Genomic DNA, 23,166 nt, shown 5'->3' with positions numbered 1-23,166 from the left:
TCCCGCCCGCCGCCGCCGCCGCCGCCGGCTGTACCCCGCCCCGCCTGGAGGGATCGCTGTCGCAAACGCGCCACCCTCCGGGCTCCCCTCTCGGCGGCCACCGCGCGCCCTTCCCCCGGCGGGGCCAGCATCCCTGAGTCACGCGCTCTGCGATTGGGCGGCCGATCGCCGCCGGCCAATGGGAGACGCCCTCTTAGCGTGACGCGGCGCCCGCTCTCCGGCGCCATCTTGCCGCTGGTCGCGGGGAGCGGAGCGCAGCGCAGCGCAGGGCCGGCCGAGCCATGCCGCACTACCAGACCTGGGAGGAGTTCACGCGCGCCGCCGAGAAGCTCTATCTCGCCGACCCCATGAAGGTGGGGCGGGGGCAGCGCCGGGGCCGGCGGCGGGGCGGGCCGGGCCTCCCCCCACCTTCCCCCCGCCGCAGGCCCGTCGGGGGATGCTGCGGCTCCCGGGTGGCGCGCTGAGTAACGGCCGGGGCGGGGGGGTCGGGTGGCTCTGGCGCTCTGGCTGCGCCGCCCGGTGAGGGAGGCCTTCCCGCGAGGCTCGCTGCCGCACCGGGGTCTGATGGCCCTCGGCGGTGAGGGGCTGTGTCCTCGCCAGGTCGTGACCCTAGGCGCTGCGTTAAAATGGCTCCTCTGTTGTAACTGTCGGGAGGGGAGTTGGGCTCCTAATAAATGAAACTCTGGCTCTGTGAAAGCTGGCTGTGCTCACTGGAGGTGCCCTGCGTTAAACGACTGGAAGAGGGTTTTTTAGGTTTAGTCTAATGGCCTGCAGGGGAGAAAAGAAGCAGTGACGAGGAAGGGGGAGAGGAGACTCCAAAAAGCCTGATGTCAGTTGCAGATGTAACACCTTACCTTTCTTTTCGAAGAAGCAGAACAAAGTTCTCATTCAACACTACTGACAATGATTTTAGGAGACAGCGTTTCAAGTAGTGTTACCAGCGGCCTGTATGAACATCAAGAACCTAATTTCAAATAGGTTGTGCACTTGCCTGTTTGCAGCCTGCCAGTGTATTGGGAATTGTGACTAAAAGATTTCAGCTGAATGAATGATATATTGAGAATTGGTTTAAGTTTATCGTATGATTTTGCAAAATATGAGACTGCTTCACTTTTGAATTTCTCTCTCTAAAGATTAAAAGAAAACATATGTTAATTCTTACCATGCAGTCAACAGCACAATACTAATGCAAACCTGAAGGTATTTGTTTTCTAAAGAGTAACTTATTTAGGTGTTATTTTTGGTATGTGACTATTGCTTTCTAGTAAGTCTTTGAGGAATGTAACTCATGCAAAGAGTTAAAGCAACCGAGATCTTCAGAATCAGCACTACAAATGCTTTAGCCAAAAAGCAGTTCAGAAACGGATGTGAAAGTCATCAGTATGTGTGGGAGCTTATGTGTGTTTTTTTCTTCTTTTTTTTTTTTTTTTATATAAGCTGTAGTTTTCTTCCCCAAAAGTAAGGGACTTAAAACTTCTGAAATAGTAATTAACATTTGCTTTTGACAAGTATAAGTGACAATTTTATGTGAAATTGCCACTTATCTACTGATCATAAAATAAACTGTTCTGTTTTTCCTGAGAGGGAGGGATGTCACTGCAGGCAGCAGTTTCTTTTCCCATTGCTTTTCTTAGTGGACCTCAAGAAGGGAACTCTTCTGCCTCTTCATGGCAGTAAACTTGTGTATGTATGGAAGAGTTAATGTAGGCCCCAGAGTCACAGTATGAACACCCTCCTTTTGACTTGCAAGAGAGTAGCCTGAGAAGCTTACGTATGTAATCATGCTTGTCAAGAAATCAAAGGAAGAATAAGTCATGGTAGATGGGTCCATGTTCTTCTGGGGCTGGTAAGCCTAGATAGTGGGGTTGCTTTTTGTTAGAGCAAGTTATCTAGTCTGTGTCTTATGAAGTGTCTGTTGTGCTTCTGGGTCTGCTTAACTGAGAGGTATATTGTTACATAGCTGTTGTAGCCAGAGAGGAAGGCAGTTTCTTAAACAACACAGATCGTCTTGATTCAGTGTTCTCGAAAGCACATACTGCTCTGTTTCTGGGTGTTCTAGTTGAGACTAGAAACAATAGATATGAAATCTCTGGGGCTGGTTCTGCATTCAGTAGCAGGCATTTCATGGTCAGTCAGCTGCCTTGGGTGGTGTTGGTTTTTGTTTTTTACTGTGGTGAGTCTGGAAGGACAGCAGGTAGATTAAATCTCAGAGCAGGTATCCACAATAGCAGCTGTTTCAGAGTGGAGCTGAGTGCTTGCTTCTGTGTTTCGGTTTAGCCTTACTGAGTCTTCAAAGCAGTTTAATTTGAAAGAACTCTTTTTCAGTCATCTGTTTTTATTTACTGTAAAAGTATTATTTTTGTATCTTCCTTTTCTACTTGCAAAAACATCAGAAGAACCATTCAAATCTGTCTGTAGGCGTTAGTGTAGTTATTAAATCCTTTGGAGGAAATAACTGCAGTGACTGGAAATTTGACATTTTTACATAATAGTTTAGGTGCCATAGAAGAAAAGAAACAGCAAAATTGAGTTTACCCCACTCAGTTATCTTCTTTCAAGTCTCCACATAGCACCAGATTTTCAAACATTTCTCATCTGTAAACATAGGTTTCCATTTAGCTTTTCTGATGTGTGTAATATGCGGGAACAGGCAGGGCGCTTTGCGTTGACATGACTCTTGTAGTTTGTCTTGCCTGTCATTTAGGTTCCTTCAACTGTTCATTTGGTAATTGCTGCATTATAGTGGTTCTGAGCTTACTATGTCAAGCTTACCAATGTCACTGTAATACTGTTTTAATATGTTAGACAGGGAAATGTAATGGTTCAGTTTCCAAACCATTAGTGGACAGCACAGTTGAGAACCACCACAGAGGTCCTGAATTGTTATTTTGCTAGTAGATGTCCCTTGTTCACTAGTTCACTAGTATTGGTTCCTGACTTGGTCTTAACTGTATTCCTGATGTAATCAGGAGAACTTTGCACAGGTTCTATAGTTTCATATACCATGCCTCATAGAGCTGTGCTAAGGACAATTAAATATTTAAATTGACCTAGACTCGTTCTTTCGTTCTTTCGTTCTTTCGTTCAACTGCTTGACCATGCCATCTTGTCTTTCATAACTTTTTCAGTGCTCTTGAGTCTGGACTTCCAGTTCGCTTGGATAAAATTTGGGGTGCAACTTAATGGTCAGTTATTTATACCCACATTGGAGAAAACCTCTGGTTTTCTGATCCAGAACTTAGCCAGTTCCTCACTAGTGTCTGTGAACGTGATGTGAACAGGCCAGGGCATGATGATTGTTAGTTTCTGATCAATTTTTTTCATGAGTCGTGGTCATCAGACCCTTGAGCTTCAGAATCTGTCAAGTCTGGTTAAGTCCTTGATTCACTGCTCAATACCTGGAGAGAGACTTGGTCTGCCTAAAACACTTCATCGGATCTACAGCTAGCGTCTGGCATAAGAAGAGCATATGGTTAACTCTGAAAACTGAACTGGATGTTCAGATTTCTCTCCAAATGTGTGCTGCTTAGCACTCTTAAATCTGTCTGCTGTCTTACAGTCTTTGCCTCGGCTAGGAAAAGTCTGAGCTATGTAACAAATTTGCTCTGCTTGCTGCTGGTTGGAATTAGTGATACTAAATCTCTTTTTTCATTTTAGACAATTCTCTTTTCTTTCTATACCACGTGAATAAAGTGAAAGGATGATGAATGGATACTTCTTTTGATCAAGGAAATGATATAAACTGTGAAGCAGTACATAACTCTAATAAAAGGCATTCTGAATTTAGGCAGTCTTCCTTCAGATAGGTTTTGAGAGTTGTTAGCTATAGATGTTAATTCTTAATGTTTGTTATTTCAGGTGCGAGTTGTTCTCAAATATCGACACTGTGATGGGAACCTCTGTATCAAAGTAACGGATGACATAGCTGTAAGTAAGGAACATGCTCTCAGTGCTCAACGTACCTCTCAAGGACTTGCATTTTGCTGTCAGTCAATTTACAAGCTCTTAGCCATTGTCTGGAGAGTGCACGACAGTTTTCCAAAAACTTACTGTGCTCAGCCTTCCTTAGTTGCTATGTCTGTGCCTGATGTTGATCTACTAATGTTCAACTGTGCATAGTCCAAGAGACACTTTCATACCTCAGTGGTCTTCTCGTAAGTCTTAACATAATTATTTTAGGCCAAATGAGTTGTTGCTGATGACCATTATTTTACTCCTGTAAAAAAACCAAAAAACAATAGGAGTAAAGTTGCAAGGTTCCATGCTTAGTAACTACACAGCTAGGAATACCCTACTGAGTAAGTGGGGAGAGAAGAAGAATGTGTACAGTTAAAATAAAACAAAAAAAGATTTTAATATAGCTATTCCAGCAAATTCTGTAGCATAGCCACAACATACTCTTCTGTATTCCACTGATATACTTCATTATGATTCAGTTGAACTATGTAATCTTGTGCGGGTAAAAACTCTTATACTGATATGACAGCCTGCATGAGTGTAGTCCTTTTTCACTTGCTCACTGTAGTGACAATTTTCAAATGTAGGTTAAGCTCTTTCTTCATGGTTATGAGACAGTATGTCTTGTAATCAGCGATATCTGAGTGTTAAAATTACGAGATGCAGTTTAGAGATCTAGTCTCCTAAAATAATGATCTTACAGTGTCGATTATCCATTTAGTAAAACTTGCGGGATATACACATAAAGTGGAATTCTGCAATGTCCTTTCTAGGGTTACTGTACAAGGAGATGGAGCAGCTGCTTTTAGTGATTGCCCTTGTTTGAAACAACCTGGAGGGGTACTCTAGAAACTTTTGAGGGGTTATAATGCGAGATGGTGGGCAGCATGTAGAAATGGGATTGTACACGTGCTGATGTGCCTTCTAGCTACAGGGATTCTCAGTGCTGGTGATGCTATAGGCAAGCTGTTGATTTTCTGCAGTCCAGAGTAAGCAACAGTGGTCTGTCCTACTCTAATCTTCACTGAATTGGAAAAATTAAATTTCTTCTTTCCAGGAAACGTGGTCTGGCATTTTTATCCCAAATATCTGGGAGCCATGCAAAACTCCAACACTGACAGTTCTTCCCAGGATAATAGGGCTTAGAGTGGGTGAGAGGTTGAATGTGGGGCACTGATAACAGGACGATGCAAAGGGCAATTTAGTTAAGTTTTCCATAGTGGAAGGTTAAGTAAGGTGGATTCATGAACTTAGACTTTTCAGTTGCGTACCTTCTTACTTGCTTCTACTCACAGAAAGCAGTTACGCTGATTTGGAAAGAAAAAGTGTGGGGAGGAGAGGAGAAGAAGGGTTTCTTTATAACTAACTCTATAGAAGTAATATAGCTGGAGTGAAAACTGAACTGTTTATTCTGCTGATTGTCTCTGATTTCAAATTGGAATGTAATGCTGGCTAAAGTACTGTATTAACAGCATTGGAGAATGGAGCATTCTGGTTTTGTTCATTGCTAAATCAACCTGGACACTTGTATTGATGTTGTACAGGTATAAGAAATTACTTGGTCTGGGAAGAAACTAAGTAGACTTCCTGTGATCAGTCACTGTCACATTACTCTTGTTCCTTTTGCATTTATTGGCTTGTCATGTGAAGGAATCCCTTTCAGTCTTAATCAGGTGTTATTTTCCATGTTTAAGATTGACTTAGAAACTGACTTTGCTAAGGAGGGAGGAAATGTTCTGTGGGAAACAATATATTTTGTCACCAGCATTGTTACATTAAGAACTATTAAAGGTAAAATAACTTTACTTTCAAAATACAGAGAATAGGAAAGTAATTTCGGGTTCACAATCTGCTTCCATTTTTAGACACTGCTAACAAGGGTGTCTTTAAAGAGAGCTTTATAAGCCAAGGTTTACCACCTTTTTTGAGAGACGATACTAGGATAAACCATAAGCTTTCGCTGTTTTCAAAGTGGAAAGCAAGGTTCTTTGAGAGAAACTTAAAGGTCAATGCAGATCTACATAAATTTTAAAAACAACCCCCCTGTTTGTGCGATAGTCACGAAGTTGAGTGTAGATTTGTATTGGTGTTGTATTGCTGCTGCCCCATGGTAACAGCACACTGCAAATGGAAGTTTGAGTACTTATCTTTTTTTGTTGTTTTTTGCGCCAAGTACAAATTTGTTGCAACTATAAACAGGATAAAAATAATTCAAGTGAAATCTGATATTTAGTAACTTTCTCTTACAGTGTTTGCTGTATAGAACAGACCAGGCTCAAGATGTAAAGAAGATCGAAAAATTCCACAGTCAGCTAATGCGACTCATGGTGGCTAAGGAATCCCGCAGTGCTGCCATGGAAACAGACTGAATTGCTGAAAATAAAATGAGTGCTCCGGTCATATTTCACTGGAAGAAAATATTACTTGGATTTGAGCAAATACTGGGACAGGAGATGCTTTTATGTACCAAAGTGGAGTGATGAAAAGCCTGAAGCTTTTTTTTTCCTCCAGACTCCACTTTGGAAAACTAGGAAAATAAATGCTTTCAATTGAAAGCTTATATTTATTTTTGGAAATTGAACAAGAAACTATTCTTACACGTTAAATATGCTAAGACATGTAAATCTTTCTAAGTCTACAGTACTTTATTTGATAGGCAGCAAGCATATTTCTGAAAGTTGTGATACGGTTTCATATAGGTTACATTGTGTTCATATCTTATGCTGGTGTATTCTCACAGTGAGAAGGTTTATTAACCTGACTAATACTGTAGCATGATGACTGGATCTAATAAATATATACATAAATGATATACATCAATGGGTTTTAGAAGAACAGATGTTTTCTGAACTGAAATGTTAATTTGCCAATATATATCAGCACTGTCACTAGCAAGATTTTAGCGTTTAGTATTGATCTTGATTATAAGCTGTGCAACATGATCTGTGATGCAGTTTGTAGAATTGTTATATTGGCTAAATAATTAAACTTCTGTATTTGAAACAGTAAGTAAAACCTTGCTTGAATATTGCTAGATATCATATGGGAAGCTGGGAATTTCTTTTCCACTTAATCAAATATTGATATTTTAAAAAGAAGTGGCTTTTTTTTCTAGTGGTGAACTACTGTATACTAGCAGTGGGGACCTTTTCCATCCTAGCCTCAGGCAGAGTTGAAGTATATCAGCAAGGCAAATTCTAGAAGCTGTCACCTATTATGCTAATGGAAAAAGACAACCAAACGCTATCCAGACTCTCTATTTTAGTAGCTTGCTAACTGTGCGTTTTCAAATATTGTGTGGTGGATGGATGTCAGCCAACTAAATAAATGAATGAAAACCAGCTTAATAAATACTTAAATACCTCTGTCAAAAATAGACCAGTGCTCATGTGGCTTAGATTTGTTTCTCATTGTTCTCTGGTAGGGTGACAGCAGCTTTAATTGTCTTTTGCAAAAGCTTTTTGCTTGAAAAGCCATTACTGAAATTGATACTTGCTTTGACTAGATCTTGCATACCTAAAAACAGATGGGATTTGTACGTAATTATGCCATTGGTATAACCAAGCTTTTCCTGGGCTAATATTTTGGCTTAAACCAAACCATGAAAGTGAAGGGAGAGCCATACAAAGACTTGTCTGTACTGGTATTTAAATATAACAAAACAATCTACTTAAATAGCCACCTGCTGTCATTACATAAAAATAATTGATCTACGCAGAAGCAGTGGAATTTCCACATTTACCAAGGACTCAAAACAAAATCCAGACTTGAATATTGCATTAGATTACCCTTTCAGCTGAACATATAATGTTGCATATTGTTGGAAAATACTTCAGTGCTAGATTGTCATTGGCTACTCAATTTGTAGTCTGCGGGAGTGACTGATAGATATGTAACACTTTTCTTACTGAATTTTCTTTTTGAAATACAAATAACTGAAATCCACAAAGAATGTTAAGTTTTGTTCATAGTTGATCATTAAGATACCATGATGCTGAGAACTTCCTTTGATGCTTCAGATTGTTGTGTTGATATTTGTAATGTACCATGTTAACTATTTAAACATATTTTTTATCTAAAGCATTATTCTACAGTAAATGATTGTTACACAGAAGTCACATGTGGGTTGTAGCGAACAAGTAGCGCTTTGAGCTGTTGGGTTAGCAGGCATAAAGGCTGTAGCTATTTCAGTGTTATTTTGGACATCTCTTTTAACTTGTAGATGTCTTGTGAGCTGAGGTACAGAATGGTGTGACTGGTATTTGGTCATGCAGGGAAGAATAAAAATAGAGACAGAACTGTAGATGGACTCGGTGCACCAAAAGGCCTAAGCTAGATATTGAGCAGGTTTAGAGGCAGGCACTCTTGAACAGTGTGTGGGGGAAATAATAGTACTATATTGCTATATTAGAGTAGTAGATGTCAAGGAAAGAGTGGGAGGGATAGATTTCTGGTTTTCTGAATTCAGAAACTATTTCTGTAAAACTGTAAGGAAATATTAATGCTACTGTCTTGGGAGTACATGTTGTTAAGCTTTGCCTCCACATGCTTGCAGAAAAATGAGGGCAATACTGTGCAGTCATAATGCACAAGAATATTGATAATGAGAAATTAAAAGCTTTTGGATATTGTAGACCTCTTCAGAAGAGAAGACAGAAGCTTCTTGACTTTATCCTGCTGTCTTCAGCCACTTTGATAAACACTTCGTGTAGTAGAAACCTTATAAACTCATAAAGCTCTGCTTTTTCTAGCATATGCCTTTGCTGAGAGTATGCACATGTCTATATGTACACTGGTCACTGTTTCCTAATAAACTTTTAGTCAATGAGTTGGTCCATCATATTGCCAGTTACCTGAAGCTTTCCATGGGTACATGATGATGAATGGAGTTAATTGGCTGCTGCCCCACCAAAGGGGTGTCTGACTGCATTGGGTGTCTGTATTTGAAGCACTGAATTTTGCAGCCCAGCATGTTAGCATGTGCTTCTGATTGCCAGTGAGCACTTTGTGCCAATTACAGGTTGCAAATGGGCACCTCAGGAACAGATAGGCAGCTTGTGGGGGCTGTATGCAGGTAACTGTCCTTGCAGGAGAAACAGGAATGGGGGGGGGGGGGAATGACATTTTCCCTTGCTATTGCTTGTTTTGTTGCTACATGTTAGCATCTTAAATAGTCTAGTTTTGTTCTGTGGAGTTAGTTTAACAAAGAACACAGGTGGTGTCACTGCACAAAGAAATCGGATTATTTTACCTTTGGAATTCATTCTTTCCGCTCTTTCTGATGTTCTCACTTCCTGGATTCTCTGAGCATTTTGATTTCTCTTCTTCCTTTGTGCAAAGCTCTTCAGTAGACAGTGTCTGATTTCTTATGTGAAACTGTCATTTCTGTTTTCAGGATTTTAAACCTGAGCTTATGTATAGGTAGCCCATTCTGTAAGCATATTCTGGGTTGCAGAAAGATCCTTAAGCTATCTGTAGAAATGAGAACTTTGGTCACAAGTTTTGGTTTTAGAAACAAAAGCCCCTTTCATAAGCACCTCTACAAATGTCTGAAGCTAACACTTTCAGGAGTGTCAGATTTCTTCTGGAAAACTGGATGCTTTGATGCCCAAGTCTGTCGAAATGGGAAATGGAACTGAAGCCAAGCAGGTGCCTTTAAAAGCATTTTAACTCATTAAAACAATTATATTTCATCTTAATAAGTTCCTTCCTGCAGTGTAAAAAATAAATAATGAATTCAACATTTTGCTGTAATAAAGGTGAAGGAACCCTGGTTTCCGCCAGGCACTGTGAGTAGGACTTGTATGGTTATTACCCTAGGTTGATCTTAAAGGATGAAGTCATCCAGAAAGTGCTAGCTCTCTTCCTATAGGCAGAGCAAATCCTCTCACTTCATTCAGTTTAAGGATGGTTGCGCACTGTTGTCCTCCAGTGCATCTGTGCTTCTTTCACTTCCTCCAGTTCCTGGTTTAGGGGATGATAAACTTCTAGCACAGGAATGATACTGCAATCACCTTTTAAGTGAAGTTTGAGATCTACAGCTGAAAAATCAATATACAAAAAATAGGTGACATTTGGGTATATATTTAATAACTTACCTGATTCTCATGTGGAGTCCAGCTTCTGAACAAGCCAATTTTCTTCAAGAGTCTGTCAGCATTAGTGTGTGACCTTGGGGTGTGAGTGTTTAGCTGAAAACATTCAATATTATTCTTTTGTACAATGCTCTGTGCTGAGATAACTTTTAAATCCAACTGACTGAAAGAAAGCTGTCTTGGCCAAGCATAAATAAGGAGTCTTACTGTGAAGATCCCCTAAAAATGGTGTCCATTAACCTTTTTTAAAGAAAACTAGCCTGTGAATAACTGCACTTCTAGTTTTTGCTTAAACTAACAGTGATTTGTCTTTCAAGATATGGGGGTGTCTGTTTTCAGAAGTGATCCCACTTTAAAGGAGTATGCTACATGACTTGGATTAATACAGCTTGTTTGTTTATAAAGATTTTTATCTTTTACAAAGGCTTTGAATGTTCAAGAAATAGTATTTAAACACAGGCAAGCGTTGAATTGTCTTTGTTGCTGGAGACATCATAAAAATATGCCTTTCATCTCTTGTTACTTTTTCAGTAAGTAGACTGAGTTCCAGATAAACCTCTCCACTTTTATACTCAGCTGTTTTTACTGAATTACCTTTACAGAATTATAGTGCTCTGAAGGTAGAGGTGGGCTTTTTAGTCCCTAGAAGTGTTGTTCTTGAGATGAGAGTGATGGATTTTAGAAGCAGAACAGTGAGCAAAATACAAAGCATCATAGTGCAGTAACCCCCATTTATTGTGCAAGTTTGTGTAGGTCCTGTTTTAAAGTACTGCCACGTTCTATTGTAACAGGCTAAATGCTCTCAGGAGAGCGTGGGCTTAAACTGGACCGTGTAAAACTAAAGTCTGGGGGAATGCGGCCAATAAAAACATGGTCACTGTGTGACTGTGGAGCTCATTATTCTCATGCAGTGCAGGCCCTGGGGCTGAAGGGACAGTCCTTTGTTCCTGGTGCAGATGCAAGCTTTTTTTTGTTACGTTGTGGCAAAGCCAGTTGCAGGTGTTTGTCCTTGGAGTCCTGTAAGGGGAACACAATTACCTTCTGCCAGTCCAAAACCACCTTCAGCCATTAATGCCATCTCAGAGAACTCTTACTTCCAAATGCACCGTCTGCTAGCAAGAACCAGTTTGCTCAACCCATTAGTACCTCAAGACAGCTCCTAGGCATTGGGAATTTTGGCGTTATAATACTAAAGTGTTTCTCTTAACCTGTAGCATTACTATTTATGAAATAGTATTTTCTGCTTACATCAAGATCAGCTTTGAGGATATTTTGCTTTTTCTTTCTTGCAAATTTTGATCTTGTGCTCAGATTCCTCTGTCCCCTTTTTTTCATGGTGCTTCTTATTCATTTTGCCAGGATATGGAACATCAGTCATACTGAGAGGTCTAGGGGCAGTTGTTTTTTTAATTTTCTTTGAAGTTGTGTTTGCATGTTAGGTACATTTTTTTTTCTCCTTTAGAAGTAATGTTTCTTCACAAAAGGACAAATCTGCAGTATTCTGCCTGTGCTGAGAGCATGATCTTTCTGAGTATAGGCATATGTTTACTGTGAGATTTCAAAGACTGATTCCTTGGAGGGAGGTTGAGTTTTCTTCAAACCCACTGAATGGGTTTTGCTGGCTGGTAGTGAGTAAATGAGAATTTGCTGTTCACACTGGCCAGCAAAAACATGTATTTTAACATGGTTGCTGATGCATGCAAATATAACCATCTATATACAGTTCTCCTATCATTATGTGGCTAAAAGATGAAAGGCCTGCCTCAGGGCACTGACAAATAAGCTCTGGCAAATTGTTTATGTGGCTTAAAGAAGTTACCTCCCAAAGGCTTGTGCTCCCTTAAGGAGTGGGCAGACAGAAGGATGGACTAATGCTTCAGATACGTCAGCGAGGAAGCCACTCTTTTACTTCAAACTGCCATAAAAGATACCTCTTAAATTTGGGGTGCAGGGGGAAACCTGACCTTTTCAGTGAGGTGTTCGATGGTTGGGATTTTGTTGTGCCAAATCTGCTGTGGCAGTGCTAGCTCATGGATGAGGGTAATGACCAAAGAAATAAGATTCACGAGGGATCATTTGTTTATGCCCAGAGGCAAACTTTCTCTGTGCTGGTCACGTGGCAGAACCACATTACATGGGACTGTATTTAAACATGCAAATACCCAAGCATGTTTTTAACATGCTTCCATCAGAGCAAACAGCATGGCAAATAACTTCTTAAACCACTGCAGCAATTTACTGTTGTTCATCTAATAAACATGCAAAGACTGGGGTTCCACCCCAGCCTGAATCAGCTGATCAGCTGGCTGCTAAATCGTGTCCTCTCCATGGCACTGGCTCTCATGCACCTCGAAGCCTCGACTGAACTATTTCAATTTACTGACACATCAGAAAACTTAGTTTTTTTGAGAACTGCTGGTTGGGTTTTCTGCCTGACGAGTGTGCTGAGGTAGCTTTGCAAAAGGGCAGATGAGTGGTAGAGGGGGTGAAAGGGAGGAGTTGGGAGCTCCCGGAGTGGGAGGGATGAGGAGAAGGATGGGAGCAAAGGAGCCAGTAGGTAGGTTGGCTTAGACCACTGTGGAAACACCAACTAAGTAACTTGCACCTTGTAATTTCCCTAACTTGCTGGTAAAAACCTCCTTGTCTGTCTGTCCTGTTGACTGCTCTGTAATGTACATGCTGTACAATGCTTACCTAAAAAATGGCTATGTCTGAACTTTTTTCTCTGTAGAACAAGAGATTGTAGATGGTTTTCTCCCTACAATGCTCTGATGGGCTCTCAAATGGAGTAACCAGAACAGAACACGTGACACAAGGTGAAGATTATATCATGGACTTATAAAACTATGTTGTCATTTATTAATATTGTTAAAACACTGATGATGGGGCAGGGAGAAGGAAGGGATGAGCACGTTGAAAGGCATATGTGCCTGCAACAGAAACTGTTTAATGGACAGTAGCTCCAAAGCAATAAATTCTTAAGGTGCCTCCAGAATAAATCCAGACAGTCGATCTTAACACTTAAAACACCCACTGGATCTGCTTTTACTGATGGTGAGCAAAGCCTGTTTTGATTCCAAGATCAAAGGAGAGTGTTTTCTTTCTTCATTCTTTTGACTCTTGTATTCAGCTTCCTTTTTTTATTTTAAATTTATTCTTTCTCTTTAGATCTTTTTAAAGACATGGTTGTCTTATTTTCTCTTTGTAGTTGACCTTAGTGGCTCTCTTCTTTGACTTGAGGGGTGGGGGCTGCTTTACACAGTTGCATCACTTCTACTTTCTTCTGCTCACTGATTTCAAGAGTGTATTTTCTTCTCGGATCCGAGCTTCAGTAGAGGGACATTCTGTATCATCACATTTGCCAAGAGTACATACGTAGCGGTCACAGAAGCAGTAATACTAAACTGCATGACCAACTTCCATATCCAGTAAGAGTACAAGAAAGTATTTTTTTTCTGGCTACCAAAAAGAGCGGCTAGGCTTTTGTGAATGAGAGCTTCTTTATGTCAAACTCTGTGTTGGAGTACCTACCTAGATGCTAGTAACTCATTCACCTCCCTGTAATGCAAATTGCATACCCGTTGACATTGTTATATTTGGCTAATGACTGCCTCATCGCAGTGCTTCACTCGCAGTGATTAAATACAGGCAATTCTCTGTAATAATTTGTCATCAACATCTGTCTCTTTAAAATGATTCCTTTTATTGTCGTAAGATAAAAGCTGTTCGCCAGCCGCAGCTGTTCAGCTCCCCCGCGCTCATACAGTGCTTCGCTCCCACCAGGCGCCCTGCGAGTTCCTGTCACGGCCGTTCCCTCCTCCGCGCCCGCCGCTAACACCCGTGTCCTGGGGCGGCAAAGCGCCTGCTACAGCCGACCCCCCGCCCGGGCCGCTGCTGCTGCCTCAGTGCCCGGGCGGCGGCGGGACCCGCCCGGCACCGTGCCCCTTGCCCCCGTCCCGGTGTGGCGGCGGCCCCGCTGGGGGCGCGGCAGGTAACGGCAGCGGCTGCCGAGCGGGGGCCCCCGGGGCTGCTCCCTCGCTTCAGGGCAGAGGCGTTAAACCGCGCCTTCCCGCAGACGGACCGGCGCCCGCGGTGCTGCGCGCTCCTTTCGGCCCGCTCGCTCCGGGCGCCGCCGCTCTGCTTTGCCCTTGCCTCGGGGAGCAGGTGAGGCAGCGCCGGAGGGGGGGGTCGGTCCGCGCGGGCGGGGGGCGAGGCGGGGCTGCGCCGCGCGGCCGTTACCCGGCGGCCGTTACCCGGCGCGCGGCCGTTAGCCCGCGGCCGTTAGGCGCCCGCGGGGGGGAGGGGGGGCGCGCGCGGAGGGAGGGAGGGAGCGGCTCTCCGCGGCTCCCCCGAGCGCCCAGCGACCCGGCGCTACGGGCGGCCACCGGGCAGCGGTTTTAAGGTGGGCTACGTGCCTCTCTTAAATATCGTATCGAGATTTTTATTAAGAATAGGTATTTTTAGAGCCTGAATAGTAGCAATGGGCTGGGTGGAGATTTCGGGGTCGAGGCGCGGACAGCAGCTCCCTGCTCGGCTCTTCTGAGGGGGCGGCAGCTGCGGCGTGCGTTCCCCTGCAGCTCTCCCGAGCCGGGCTCGTTTGTCCGCCTCAGGGTTCCCGAGACGCTGTCCTGGCTGTTGGCAGCACGCCTTCCACCTAAGTTTCATTTGGCGAGCGGTAGGAATCCGGCCAGGGTTCTCAGTTTGGTCGGAATAAATGGCTTTCGCCATTGGCAGATAAATGATTATCTGCCTTTTTGGTTTGTTCTTTTTTTTCCCCCCTCAACTCTAAATGCGGATTTGGAATTCAACTTTTTTGTTTCATGGGTCATATGCCGAACCTGAAAATTGTTTGAATGGGTACCATATATGTAGTGCCCTTTGCTGAACAAGCGTTTTAGGGAAGAGAGAAGAAAACCTTTTAAGTCTAATGAGTGTATTTTGTTGCGTAACTGAGCACGCTGCACCAGCTAAGGGCAAATGATGCACTTAGTCCTTAAGTTTGGCTCAGTTTGTCAGAATTTGATTTGAATGTTGACTGTGTTTCTGGTGCCCTGCAATTAAAACATATCCTAATCAAGTACGTTGCCTAACTTTCCAGTTCCCTTGAAATAGGCTCTTATTTCCTCCCTTATTTCCTCTCTCCTTTCCTTTCCTCCTGAAACTTATTTATATGGCATTAATATTTTGACTGTCAGTTTTCTTTTGAGATGCCATGCTTCGCCTCTGAAACAGATGTTGCTTCTATCTGAAGTTAGCTAAAACTGAGACTGAAGTGCACAAATTGCAAGTGCTTATTGAAAATCAATGGAAGATAGCCATCAAAAGCAATTAGGCAGCTTTGAAAATCAATCCGCAGTAGCTGAAGTTGACCAAGGACAAGGGTTAGATCTTTGTCAGAGCAGAGCTCTGTGTGGGGAAGAGCCTGGCACAATGGCAGGCTCATGACTCCTGGTTCTACGTTTTTCCTGATTCTGATACATTTTTCTTGATTTTCCTGACTCCTGATTCTACATTTCCATAACAACCTGTGTGTATGCATTTGTTTAAACCATTTGCATAAATGGAGGCAACCATGATGTTGAAGTAAATCATTCCAAATTGTCAGAGCACAGCTGGTAAGCCAGAATTCCACATGCAATTTGTCTGTAAGAAGTGCCCAAAATGAATTTTGGATTATTAGATTTTTTTAAAGGCTTTTTTTTCCCCTGTGATCTGCTACATTTCTTGTATTTGCTCATTTTGTAAGGTAATATCTTTTCAATCTGTTTTTATATCTAGTAAGTATTTCAGCAGAGCTTTCAGATACATCTAGTACTTTTAGACATAGTACCACAGTGTTTTGGAATGGTAAGGACTGTGAAACAAGTTCAGACTTCTCAGTAAAATATACACGGCCAATTTGTTCTACAGAGAAATAGAAAGGTTTGGGGTAATAATTCCCAAATGGTAGTACTCCCAGAAAATCTCGTTTCTTCAGTAACTTTGTCAAATAATTTGTAAGTGAAGTAGCAAAGCAGGAAATGGGGGTGGTAGGTGAAGTATAGCTTACAGTTGCAGGCAACATGGATTGATTATCTTACATATTCCCATACACTTGTATTATAGTTGGAGTAGTCAAATTCTGTGGCCAGACGTGTAGGGGTAAAGCCTTACTTTTGTGATAGAGCATGTGCTGGTTTGTTGAGCCTGCAGGAATACTTTGGTCACACAACGCATGAGTCCTGAACAAGGGCAGTCTTTTTTTAACATGCATGTTCCAGATGTGCCAAATAGAGCTCTAGTTACCGTATGAGTCCCTAAAGAAGTGTCACTTGGAAAATAGAGCATCTTTTTTGTCTCTGAAGAGCTTTGGTCTGCTTATAATTAATGCTGAGAATACTTTTTCCCTTCTGAATACTATTACTGAAAAAGTCCTGGATTCTTTCTCTGAACACATTATCTTTAATTAAAAGCACCCTTGTATGTATAAATGGATATTTACGTAAATAGTAGTGCATTTAATTAACAAAAATCTACTTTCTAAAATAGCATTTGCTTTAATGTCTTGGCCGTGCTGGACATGGCAGGATGGCTATAAGAGCAGCTTTATCAGTGTATCTATATTCAAGCACGTTGTTCAGTTGTTGATTGAATGCTCTCTGATTGGTAGGGCTGGGAATATTTTTTGTGGGAATCATTCTAGCCATGCTTTGCTAGTTGCTCTTTGTGGTGTATGATGCTGTCTTGTAACATGTTTGTCAGGATGAGGAGATAATCTGTGATCATGTTTATTGAGGGATCCTGCTAGGGTAAATAACAGGAGCTGCATTCTGCGTTTCTTTTCTGAAAAGTTAACTGTCCTCCAACATTCCTGTTTTGAAGCATCTCTATTGGAGATGATTAGTTTTAACCCATCAAGCAGCACAAGACAAGCATAGGCTTAGCAAACTCTCTTTTTTTTCCCCACTCTTTCTCTAACTCACGCAATTCTCATATTTTTTGCACCTAGCAACAGATTTTTTATTTCCTTTTGAGCTTTGCAATGAAGACACATAACCATCGCTCTATCAGTTTGTTCTGTATATCCTGGCTGCCCATCACATCTGTACCCTGGATATGCTTTGCAGTCTAATAGAAGGTGAATCTTTCTGTAAGTTTAAATGGCTACATATTATGAATCAATATCAAAATAAAGTTCTGTTGAAGAACATAGGTCTCTTGGCTGCTGCATCTTTGGTGTTAATTGCTCTAATGTGGTGGATACAGGTAGCACACTCCTAGACGTCTTTAAAAATCCAAACAAAACTTAAGTATTTAGTTGTTATTAAGAGAAAGATGAAATAGCAAAAATTGTTCTTGTTACATGTTTACTCTGGCACATCCTTTTGGTGTTGCAGTATTTGACAGAAAATGATGACTACCATCTGTTCCCCTCCTCTCTCATCATCTAAAGTTCCTTTTCTAATGGAGAATGAAGTCTTCATAGGAAGATAACAAGTTTCTATTTCGTTCCCATAGTCACAATTATTAAAAAAAAAAACACTTTTTTTCCTTTTAATCTCAGATACTCATTTTTGTTCATGCTGCCCTTACTACTGGGAATCATGATCTTAAATTAAATTTACAGTGTGCACACCATCTTGCTGCATTGCAAACTGCCAGAAATTTCTTCTGGAAATCTTTATATTCATCGTTTGCATCTACACACCTTCCTTTAACTGAAAGATTGTCATGTACTTTGTTCTTATGTACCTTGAAGAGCAAAGTTTCAAACTGTGTTTGCACTCTTTTTTCTTTTTTTTTGCTGTGCAAAGTGCTGTGTCACTATCAATTCTTCATACGTTAATAATTAAATGTTGTAATGACACAGTTTTCTCACACTGATAATACAAAAAGCCTATAAAACTGCTGGTTAAAGATCTTTCCCTCTCTGATGTGGTGGAAGATACTTAAAAGAATTAGGTTAAAGGAAAAACACACTGTAAACAGAAGTATATGTGCTCTGGCATGTACCACCATTGAGTATGGGATAAATCTGAGTCTTATCTAGAGATCAGACTGGGCAAGACATTGGCAATAATACTATCACAGGGGAGGAAGGCAGCCTGGTAGCAATTAGTACTGGAGAATTTGGTGAAGCTGAAAATAGAGCCTCAATTTCCGTTATAGTCTGTGGAACAATTACCTCAATCTCATTTCCTTATCTGTAATATCGAACACTTGGTTCATCTGCACTTTTTTTCCCCCACCCATAAAATGCAGATAGTGGCACAGGATAAGGAGATTAAATTTAGAGTGCTAGAAACTCTGGAAGGCAAAACAGAACAATGCACTATTCATAATTTCTTTCCAGGCTTTAGAAATTAAATGTTGAAGTAAAGCTTAAGATGTTTTTTGGAGCCTATTTTGTGTTATGGAAATTAGGCTTGTCAGCCACCATAACAGGGCTCAACCCTAGGTTCCCGCAAGTAAAGTTCAGAGCCAAATCAAAACATTAAATTTTAATCACGCGCATGCCGTAATTACAGCTCGAGCTGGGTGCCTCCAAAGAGGGACTCTAACATAAACAAATCCTGGGCAATTATAGTTTCTTCAACTTACATTTCCCACCCCTTACGTGGTAGTCAGACCAATAGTAATTTTTTGGTCTGAGGTCTCCTGCTCCTCATTGGGTCTCATCGTCATTCTGAGGTAAGCTGTTTTTCTCCTTATTTTTGTTTTTTGCAGTCTCTGCTGACGGTTGTACCTCTGTTTTTGTCGGGTCTTACTGTTGTGTCTCAAGGTCCTGAGGAGGAGAAGGAGGAGGTGATTCTAAATCATAACAATTAACACTGCCCCAGCAGTGAGCTAAGGCTTTGTCCCTCAAGGTCCTAATGCCCTGCACTGGTCTTATTTCAAAGCCTTGACACCTTCCCTTTCGGAGTGTGAGATGCAGGAATGCAGACTGCTTGTAACTTCCTTATCTTCCTAGCTTGAACCAGCTCTGAGGCCCCCTTTCTTACTGGACTAAGTAAAAGTTCATTATTTTATCTACGTGCGGCCTAAGGCTTCAGCAAATTTAGCTACTCATGCTAAGCAAGTTTTATGTAAGTTGTGCTAAGCGGCTACCTCTAGACAGTTTCAGTTCCCTGTTCTTTAACATTTTGCTTCTTCAGTTGTGTCACTTAGTTGGGTGGACAGTGGATATGTAGCACTTTTAAAACTTTGTACTGGCATATTATCCTTGTCTCTCTTAACTGTAACTTTTGGGTTGAGACTTCTGTCTAGGAGACCCAGCTTTCAGCTGTGTTCGCTCCCAAGCTGCATGCAAGACTTCTGCCACTTCTCTCCATGTGTGCAAAAAACTTTTTTTTGTTCTTGTTGGAATCTGAGAATCATAAAATAAGATAATAGCTGTTAAAATCCCAGGGTGGTCCAACCCTCATGTTGTGAACAATCGAATACATTATTATAAAAGATTCAACAGTTCTTTCAACCTTAATTATTGTGCCTGAGCTTTGCTGATTTAAGAATCCTATCTTAGCTTTTCTGTCTGTAGAGTCCTAATCAGAAATTATTTCAGATGAAGAGAAATAAATCTCCTTTCATTTGAATCATGCAAATCATTCGATCATTAGGTCACAGTAAGGTGTCACAGAGATCTTAGGTCAGATTCTGCCCTTCTGCATTTGTGCAGACTCTTTGAAGGACGTGGGTTTGTGCAAGCATAATAGAGGCAAAGTAAGGAAAACAGAGAAAAACAAGATATGTTTTTAACGAGCACATAAGAATGTGTTGGGCATGGATTCGAAACGGCAAGTAATGTTGCTTAAATTGCATTCTTTTAAGTTGAGTAACCTCCTCTTTAAAAGTGTGGCATGCAATATTTTAATTTGATTGTGAGATGTGCAGCCGCTGGTTGGTCAAAGTTTAAATACGTGCTCTCTGAGTGAGGCAAAATGGTTAACTGTGAACTTAGTCCCATGATACTTTTCATTTATGCTTAGCTAGGGTTGGGTCTAACTGCCTGTGAGATTTCGGTCTAGTACTGAAAAAAATCACTCCACTTGAATACCATAGAAAAATTTAGGTGAGAATATATGGTGTAGGGTGCTCAAATACTCCCCTAAAATAAACTGCATCAGGGATTAACTGGCATAAGCAATACTTCTGGGTGCGCCCAGAGCCTTAAATCAACAGTCTGTTGATTGTTACTGTTGTCAAAGGGGCAGAGCGGATTTACACCTGCAAGGAAGCAGTGCTTCGCTGCCCTGGGCGTCAGGCATTCCCCAGTGCAGCCCCTGGAGTCGTATCCCAAGGCCCTCCTGGGCACGCAGCGCTCCCTGCTACTGTGAGAGGCCTCGCCGTCCCCCTGGGAGGGAGAGCTGGGTTTCTTGTTCTCTGAGAGCTGACCTCTTTCATTGGTTGTGGTCTTTGAATTAGGTTCTGCTGTGCTGGCTAACTCCTGATAGCGAGCAATCTCGAATAAAATTGTGGAACAGAATATTATCTCTTCCTTCTACTTTGGAGATACCATTGTGTACCACTTCCCTATGGCAGTAAAAATGTAAATGGTACACTTCTTATCGGGCCAAGCCAGAAACTCTCTTGGATTTGTATTTCCTGTCTTTGATTTACTTCCCTGCATAGGAAGCTTTATTTTATCTGATGCCCATCTCTCCTCCTTTCCTACAACGTTAGTGGATCATTTTGTGCTCACCTGAGAGATGTTATTAGTTGCATGCAAAGCGATTTTTGCATTGCTGTGCTATTCTGAAGCCTGCCATAATGTTCCATAAACTACGTAAATAGGAAGCTTTTCATACACAGGTATCTTGACCTCACATTTTTTCACGTTTCTCATGTTACATAATGACAAAACGTGATGCCCAGAGATGGCAGGACACAGAGTGAGGTGCAGCTTCTGGGACTGTGCCGTGTCTTAGCCCTCTTTAGACTGCCTGTTCTGAGAGACCCTGTTACAGGTGCCATGAGGTTTTGAAGACCTGCAGTGGGTTGTTTTTCCTTTCAGAGCTGTTGGGAAGAGTAACGTGCAATTGCTGCTCTCCAGACAAACCCGGTCTGGAAACCAAGATGCTGCAGTAGAAGGGTGCATTTCCAGTAAAATCTAATCAGAGAGTTTATGTAACAGAACAAAAATAAACTGAAACATCACTTCTAAATTGAGCCATTATTTCTCTTGCAGGGTAATTATTAATCAATAAACCTCGTATTTGGCAGCGTCAGAGTGCTCTAAGTGCTCTGAGCTACCTTGTGATCTGCTAGTACACCAACCTTAGAGAGCAAATGTTATTAACTCTAAACCATGATAATATCTGGCATGTGTCCAAAGGCAGCATGGTCTCTTAGAGCTTCTGTTTCATCCTTACACTAGCTGTTTTGCACCGATGTGGTTTAATAGTACCACTTGGAGTTGTGGGTCCTGCGTATCATTTAAGCCATAGTACCTGGATTGTATAGGGTATAAGATGTAAGAACGAGATTTCTAAATGTTGGATTGAGAGTCTTTCCAGTTGCTTATTTCTCCAATAACATATTTTAAAAGGTTTCTCATGTTGAAGGGCACAGATGAACAATTGCTGGTAGAATGAGATGGGAATTCTTCCGTTAGGTTATTTCATAGGTAACTGCTCTAAAAAATACATAGCACTATTCTCTGGAGCATCTGTTACTGGATACTGATGGTGACACGGCATGACGCAGGACAGAGCTTTGATGTTAATAACAGTCGCTCTGTTCCTGTGGAGCTATTCAGTCCAATGTTAATGCACAAACCGAGGAAAGCACAAATCAAAATGCAAAAAATGCTGAAACTAAGACTACTTTTAACGTGGAGTGGTAAGATACTATAAGAAAGTTTTGAGTTTCTTGGGTTTGGGGCCTTTTCTAAACAGCAAACATTTCTTGAAAAGCGCTTTGCCTCCTTCAAGAGGAGCTAATTTTGAGGTGCTTTATTGGGTCCATTGCATTTCAACACTTTTCTTTTAAAACATGCTTTTAAAGTAGCAAAACAAAAACATTCTTGCTTGGCCTGTTTAGGAGAGAAGTACTGTCTATGGTATTTAATGCTTATCTACAAACAATATCCACCCTGGGGAACAGCAAAGTCCTGGAGCCTTAGGTACTTGACCATGGGATAAATGGAAAATTTCCTTCTAAGGTTTTGCCTTTGGTCACTTAAAAAAAAAGAAGAAAACTCCCTTTGAAGTTGTGATTTTAAAGGCAACATGCCTGCAATATTGCATCAAGAGACCTTAGAGAATAAAAGCACCACTTTATTTTTTATATCTCTGAAAACTGCATGTACAGAAAATTTTTATTGTATCTGTTCCTTCTTCCACATTTGTGATGCTGTATTGCCATATCAGGAAAAATATGGAACAAGTGTAAGGGGTGAATGACTTCCATCTCACAACAGCTCTGCAGTGATTAGAGGAGGAGATTCTGGTGCAGATGCACAGCCACCGAGGTTACTTTATGGTGTTCAAGTAAGACACAGCAGTTTTAATAGCAAACTTGGGAAATTGGGTAAGTTTGCTCTAAGTAATCTCCTCCCAACAGAGGCTGGAGAGACTGGTAGGAGCATGATGTGCTCCAGTAACTCATCACTAGTGAAACCGTCTCCGAGTTTGCTGTGAACTGGTGCAAGCTGAAGTACTGCTGAGGCACTTTCCCCTTGCTCTCCACCTGGTGCACTGAGCAAAAATTCTAGCGTAGTTGGAGTTCTGCGCCTCTGTGCTCTTCTGTACTGAAGTAATTAGGAGTTATGCAGGTGCTTACAAGGGAACTGGGAGATGTTGAATAGAGTGCAACTTGGGATCTCTGTCTGTTAGCAGAAATAATCCAATGAATACCAGAGGTGGCGTCTTTCAAAAGGAAAATGATATTTCAGGCAAATTGATTTGTCACTGGTCTCAGTTCTCTGCAGTAGGAGATAGAACTTTTATGAGACCTGAAATTAGTTTTGGCCCTTATCGTTGGACTGTGAATAAACTCGTCCTACAGTGCATTTGGAATTAATTGCCAAAATGTATATCTTTTGCCTGATCTTCACATAATGAGTTCTTTGCACACACACTCTTGGGCAAATGCTAAATATGCCTGTTTGCACACAATCCCTCTCATGCGTTCTGCT

At 41.5% G+C, this 23,166-nt stretch overlaps 2 protein-coding genes across 5 annotated transcripts in view; both read left to right on the top strand.

Moving 5' to 3' along the window:
- Positions 1–190: 190 nt before the first annotated feature.
- SRP9 (signal recognition particle 9) lies at positions 191–8,785 on the top strand. The gene is made up of 3 exons (XM_026094705.2): positions 191–353; positions 3,859–3,927; positions 6,207–8,785. Exons 1-3 carry the CDS (start codon positions 282–284, stop codon positions 6,324–6,326), a joined length of 261 nt encoding a protein of 86 aa, XP_025950490.1. The 5' UTR covers positions 191–281; the 3' UTR covers positions 6,327–8,785.
- Positions 8,786–9,084: 299 nt separating this feature from the next.
- The window catches only part of EPHX1 (epoxide hydrolase 1), a 30,377-nt gene continuing 16,295 nt past the window's right edge, over positions 9,085–23,166 (top strand). For 2 of the 4 annotated variants that reach the window (XM_026094646.2, XM_064509948.1), the window contains exon 1: positions 14,061–14,216. Coding sequence is in view for 1 of the 4 variants with exons in the window: in XM_064509946.1 (XP_064366016.1) it covers positions 12,799–12,868 (70 nt within the window). In the remaining 3 variants the exon portion in view is untranslated. The other 2 variants (XM_064509946.1, XM_026094647.2) reach the window with 2 other exon arrangements.

Source organism: Dromaius novaehollandiae, chromosome 3 (genome assembly GCF_036370855.1).
Source record: "Dromaius novaehollandiae isolate bDroNov1 chromosome 3, bDroNov1.hap1, whole genome shotgun sequence".
NCBI classification, from domain to species: Eukaryota; Metazoa; Chordata; class Aves; order Casuariiformes; family Dromaiidae; genus Dromaius; species Dromaius novaehollandiae.
Note: the sequence above shows the minus strand (reverse complement) of the source record. Positions and strands in the feature narration are given on the sequence as shown.

Coding starts and splice junctions, on each gene's coding strand:
- SRP9 (XM_026094705.2), top strand. CDS start 282: ATGCCGCACTACCAGACCTGGGAGGAGTTCACGCGCGCCGCCGAGAAG. Junction 354..3,858: donor ATCTCGCCGACCCCATGAAG/GTGGGGCGGGGG, acceptor TTGTTATTTCAG/GTGCGAGTTGTTCTCAAATA. Junction 3,928..6,206: donor AAGTAACGGATGACATAGCT/GTAAGTAAGGAA, acceptor TTTCTCTTACAG/TGTTTGCTGTATAGAACAGA.